The 6,000-nt window shown below is 45.7% G+C and overlaps 1 protein-coding gene across 3 annotated transcripts in view; it reads left to right on the forward strand.

The window, feature by feature from the left end:
- Window positions 1-2,984, forward strand: part of CNOT10 (CCR4-NOT transcription complex subunit 10) — a 64,401-nt gene extending 61,417 nt beyond the window's left edge. For 2 of the 3 annotated variants that reach the window (XM_024743480.1, XM_024743482.1), the window contains 2 exons: window positions 1,485-1,560; window positions 2,527-2,969. In XM_024743480.1, the coding sequence (XP_024599248.1) occupies window positions 1,485-1,560; window positions 2,527-2,678 (228 nt within the window). In that variant the 3' untranslated portion in view covers window positions 2,679-2,969. Of the gene's footprint in view, window positions 1-1,484; window positions 1,561-2,526 lie in introns of all 3 variants that reach the window. The other variant, XM_024743479.1, reaches the window with a different exon arrangement.
- Window positions 2,985-6,000: the final 3,016 nt, after the last annotated feature.

Here is a 6,000-nt window from a genome sequence, read left to right on the forward strand (position 1 = left end):
GGTAAGTCCCTGTCTTACACCCACCTCTGGTCAATAAATATTTGTAAAGGACACTTTCTGATTAGATTAAGGGAAGACGCAAAGCAGTCTGGAAGCATGAGCACCTGAACCTGGATGAGGGAATACCAGTTGATGGTAAGACGAGGAAGAGGCTGTGGCCCAGAGGGGCCCAGAATGAGGGAATAAACCTACAATCTCAGCACCTTCAACCAGAACAGGACTAAATCAGAAAACTGCAGGCTGCTGTTATGGCTCTCAGATCTAGGAAAGGACAGCATGTTGCCTAAACAAATAATTTTATTTGACTAAATTGTACTATTTCAGTCCTTAAGAATGGAGACATTGAACATGCTTTTTGTTTTTTGTTTTTTTTTGGCTGCGATGGGTCTTCGTTGCTGCACGCGGGCTTTCTCTAGTTGTGGAGAGCGGGGGCTGTTCTTCGTTGTGGTGTGCGGGCTGCTCTGCGGCATGTGGGATCTTTCTGGACCAGGGATCGAACCCGCATGCCCTGCATTGGCAGGCGGATTCTTAACCACTGCGCCACCAGGGATGTCCTGAACATGCTTAGTGGTATATTTTTTGTCTATTTCCAGCTTTTTAAGTTTGAATTCTTATTCCTGACATTGGGAGTTTGCAGCTTACAATACTAAGCTGTTACTTAGGGAAAAAAACAGACGTACAGATTTGGATAGAGGTGCAACTGTGTGTGTCTGGTGAAGAACTACCAGCAGGCCTGGATGGGTGACTGGAGTGTAGAGTCAGGAGTGTCTGATCACCCATCTCAAAACCAAATACAGCCAAGAGATAGAAGAAAACCAAGAGGGAAGGAAAGCTTTCTCCTATTAAGAACTCATTATGGATTAGGCAAGGGAAGATAAATATTTAACTAAAAATAACATGTCTAGTTTAATGGGGAGGGATCAAGACAAAGACAGCTGGACTTCCCTGGTGGTCTAGTGGTTAAGAATCCACCTGCCAGTGCAGGGGATACGGGTTCGATCCCTGGTCTGGGAAGATCCCACATGCCGCAGGGCAACTACTGAGCCTGCGCCACAACTACTGAGCCTGCGCTCTAAGGCCCGCGTTCCGCAACTACTGAAGCCCGTGTGCCTACAGCCCATGCTCTGCCACAAGAGAAGCCACTGCAATAAGAAGCCCATGCACTGCAACGAAGAGTAGCCCCCACTCGCCACAACCAGAGAAAGACCGCTTGCAGCAATGAAGACCCAGCGCAGCCGAAAACATAAATATTTAAATTAGATTACATAAAAAATTAGAGTTATAATGAAGTAGCTTTAAAAAAAAAAAGACAAAGACAGCTGAGGACCATCCAAGCAGAACTGTAGTGTCCCAGTGAGGTTGAGTAAGTTTGCTAATTTGTCATTGGTAGGTTGACATTCTTTTTTTTTTTTTTTTTTTTGACATTACTTGGAGTTTGTATCTTAAGCTGTTTTTCATGGGTCTCTTTTTTGTTTTGAGCAAAGGCGGCCTCAATGATCCATCCTAAAGAGGTGCCCCCTGAAGCCATCCTGCTGGCTGTCTACCTTGAGCTGCAGAATGGTGAGTGATTCTTCTCTTGAGTTAGGACTGGAGCCCTGCAAAGAGCCCGAGATTTTTGGTGTCTGCTTTTTCTCTTTGAAATTTAAGAGGTATTACCCATCAAGTTCTTCTAGACAAAAATGTAGCGAGGGAGTTTTTGGTATCTTGCAAATTCCTACTTCTTGCAGGTTAAGCATATTTCCTTTTATCTGTGAAAATGGAGAATAGCATAACTTCTGACAATTATAATTAATCTCTACTAATTAACCTTTCTCTTAGGCATCCAAATGACTCTAATTGAGAACCTGAGTCAGAATGCAGTGGGTTTGAGTTGTATACCTTAGTGTTTTAAACATAGGTGTCGTTAATGAGTTTTACAGTAAGCCAGTTCCTGCTGAGAATTTTTTATTCAGACCTAAATCCAGGTCATGCCTCTGGGGCATATACAACCTCCAGGATGTAGCTTACTGGAAGAAAGGCTGTGGGCCCTACATAAGAGAAGGCGTGAAGTAGAAAAGGAGAGCTGAATGGGGGAAATGAGAGGGGACCGAAGTTTTAAGAGTTCTTAGTCATATCCCCTTGCTGAAATCCTTCCAAGGCTCCCCTCTTTTTATAGCTGAAGAAGGAGCATTAAGTGCCTGGCACCCAGCAGGCCTTGTCCTCCTAAAAGCTGTAGTAGGGTTAGTGCATGGTCTTAGAGCCCTTCTTTTGCGCAGTCCACCTGTAGACAAGTTCTCAAACTGGGCTCCACCTTAGAATCAGTGCAAAGCTTTTAAAAATCCCATCACCCAGGTCACACACGAAATTTCTTAAATCAGAATTTCTGGGGATGGTGCAGCGGGCATTACATGATTCCAGTGTACAGCAAAGGTTGCAGACCACTGCTCTTCTCCATCACCTTTTAGCCCCTTGCGGGATTCTGACGGCTTGCTTTGTATATGGTGGTATTGTTATATGCTTTTTTTGTGATGGGAAGTGTTTTTATAGGTAATACCCAGCTGGCCTTACAGATCATCAAAAGGAATCAGCTGCTCCCTACAGTGAAAACACTCTCCGAAATGAGAAAGAAGCCAGTGTTCCAGCCTGTCCACCCGATCCAGCCCATCCAAATGCCGGCGTTCACTGTACAGAGAAAGTGATATTTTGCTCTTGGAAAACTGTCACCTGAGACCCAGGGGAGTATTTGCAGGCCTTTTTAGTTGTATCACAGCAAAATGAATAAAAGACAGATGGTAAAGGATACTAGTTTTGAAGACACAATTTTGAAATGATTCTAATCCCTGATTTTTTTTGCCGGAAGCTTACATCAAATTAAGGATTCACAGCTCATTTTCATCGGTTTTCCTTTAATCTTTGCTAGACTACTATTTTTGAGCCATTATGTGATATATATATGTGTCATAGGCAATTAAAACACAGTCTTACCAGAACAGTCTCGTATAATACATTTTGTCTTTCTTGCAACGGTTAGAGTATTTTGGCATCTGAGATTTAGTGTTAAAGTTTTTAAAATGGAGAGAACAGTATGAGCATATAAGTAGCCAGTCCAGAAGCCGATCAGAGGGGAGGGGAGGGGAGGAGAGGGGAGGTTGGTGTGTTGTACACCTAGTTAGGACTAAAAGGGCCAGAAAATGCATAATAAAACCCATAGGGCTAGTCAAATTGGGTTAAGAAGAGATGACTGATCTGATAGGAATCAATCATTTGCTTAAAAACTACAGATGAAGACAAACAGAGTTGAGGGCACTGGTCTTGTTCACCCTCCTGTACCCATAGGCAGAAGCACCGGTTCTGGACCCTGTTAGCAGGGAGTTCAAGGTTCATTGCTAACCCCTTTGGAAATGCAAACAGGAACTTAAAAGCTTCTTTCCAAGACAGGTATGTGTTGCAGGATTGACATGGCCAAAATTTGTCCATAGGGTCGATACACTAACTGTAATTAGGAAAAACAAAACACACTACATACAGGCTTGCTTTAGAAAAACTGGGTGACCCCTAGTCAAGAGCACATTTGGTAGATTCATCAGAGCTTGCCGTTTAGGATCATCCCTTGCTGTCAACATCTCTTCAGTTCCCAACTTTGGAGAACAAGTTCAGATAGGGAAACACACTAGCTGAATCTACATGGTTACTCGGTTTCATAACTGGAGAGGGGAGTGTTTGGATAAGCACATGAATTTATCTGAAACTTTATCTGAATTATTCTGTTGCTGATATCAGTTTAGTTAGGGATCTACACAAGAACAGAGTATTTGTGATGTGACTAGACATTGCCCACAGATGACTCAGAGAAAGGGAGCAATTCTTCTTTCACTTGAACACGGGATGGATGTGCACAAGGGCTCGACTGCTCTTTTGCCACGTTGCAGTTGTTTATATACAGAGCAGATTCTTTCCAGGAGGATACAGGAAACAGAGGTGGCCTAGCTCCCTTGGGCCTCTCAAAGGCTTTTCCAAATGGGATGGGAGTAGGACCCATAAGCTGCACTGGTGCTGGTCCAAGTCTGCAGGTGCTGCTTTCCCAAGCCCCGGACAAGCAGCAGCACCGTGGGACCCCCTTGTGTGCTGCAGGGTGGTAGCGTTGCTTAGCCAGGGCATTTCCTGGACAGAGTCCACATGCTTCATAAACTGCTGGGAACCCACAGGGTCTTGGGCAGTGTATGGTGGTAGAAGGCCTGTAATTGTACTTGAGGGCAGTACATCTTTGGAGAAATCTCAAAAAAATTAGAACTTTCCCTGCTTGCGGGTTGGTTTTCGGGGGGAAAGCAGTAATAGCTATGAGGCAGATTAGGCCCCACGTTGCTGTGTTAAATAATACTCTTGGCTGCAAGTAGCACAAAATGGATCCATGATTTAAACAAAGGTAGTTTTTCTCTCACTTGAGAAGGTGGTACGTAGGCAGCTGGTGGCCTTTGCTCTAGTGCTCAGTGATGCCATCAGGGACTCAGCCCTGTTTTTCTCACACCACTGTCTTTAGCATTTGGGCTTTTGTCCCCGTGGTCACAGGATGTTCCAGCATTACATCTGCACTGAAGGCAAGAAGAAGAGGGCAAAGGCAGCCTATCGTGACAGGAGACCATCAGGAACAAAGTTTTCTCAGAAACCCCCAGCAGACCTCGGCTTCCCTCTCCTTTGTAGGGCAAGTCATGTAGCTACCCTTAGCTGCCGGTGCTGGGACAGCCCTGCACATCTTACGGGGAAGCCAGTGAAGTGTTTTCCCAACTGGAGAACTCTATATAAGATGTGTTGTCAAATTATGATCCCAGCAGCCCAGCTTTGCCTTCCACGGTGGCCCTTGACAGATCTGAACACAGTACATGTAAGCGCTTCACCTCTGTGACTTGTCATATGGAGTCCATCAGCCAGATGGCTTCTCTCACCTGTTTTTCCTGCCCCAATCCTTTAGCACCACGTCTGCTAACAGAGATAATCCTAACTGTGCTGAGGTTTAGGTTCCACGTCCCTGAAGTTTTTCCTAGCTGTCCCAGTTTCTCCCCTGCCTTTGTGTCCCTTGATCGTACCTTTTCTTCTATGGTATAGGGTATTCTGTAGTTTAATAGGTGCAGGTGCTCAAAGGGTGGTGTCATATCTGATGGGGTTGTGAATTCTGAGACAAGCCTCGTTAGCTTCTGTTCAGGCTTGATCACCAGCAAAATGGGGCAAAATTCACTGCATGGGTCCCTTCACAGACCCAGAGAGAACGTGATTGTGAGTGTCCCCAGAACTGCAAGGCATAAACTCTCAGAAGAGCTGGAGTAGTCTTTCATTTTGCCCAGGCCCTTACTCCACAAGACGACACCCCTGCGGAGCCAGCGCCTTCAGGGGCCTCTCCTGCCCCGCCTGCACCCCAACCCCACTCTCAGAACAACACAACTGCTGTTCTCACCACGCAGAACCCCTTATCGACTAAAGCTGGGAGCTCTGCCCCTCACCCAACCCAAATGACTTGATCACTCTCGAGGCTTTTGATGGGTTTGCACAACGAGGCTAACTTTCCTCAGGGCCTCGTGTGAAGATTAAGATGAGATGATGAATGCTAAGGGCACTGGGTGGGCATTCACTACAGGTGAGTTCACTTACCCTCCTGTTGCCCAGAGGACCTGCTCAGCCCAGTCACCCTCGACACTGCCTTCCTTTCAGCCTTGCCTCTCTCAGGCTCCCATCCAGCCCCCTACTTGGAAGCCACCTGGAGAAAGGTGATCGACGACATTGTGGACCCTGGAGCCAGGTTCTTGGACTGGCTTCAAATCTCAGCTCTCTCACTGGGACAAGCTTGATCTGGAACAAGTTATTTTGCTTCTTTGTGCCTCAGTTTCTTCATCTGTAAAAGGAGGACACTGACAGTACCTACCTCACAGGCTTGGAGTGAGGTTTAAGGTCCTGGACATTGTTGTTGCTGGATATGAACTCCAAATGTACAAAGGGGAACTCTATAATTTTTTACTGTTTAATATAAGGGAT

Source organism: Neophocaena asiaeorientalis, unplaced genomic scaffold (genome assembly GCF_003031525.2).
Source record: "Neophocaena asiaeorientalis asiaeorientalis breed wild unplaced genomic scaffold, Neophocaena_asiaeorientalis_V1.1 scaffold332, whole genome shotgun sequence".
In the NCBI taxonomy this organism is placed as follows: Eukaryota; Metazoa; Chordata; class Mammalia; order Artiodactyla; family Phocoenidae; genus Neophocaena; species Neophocaena asiaeorientalis.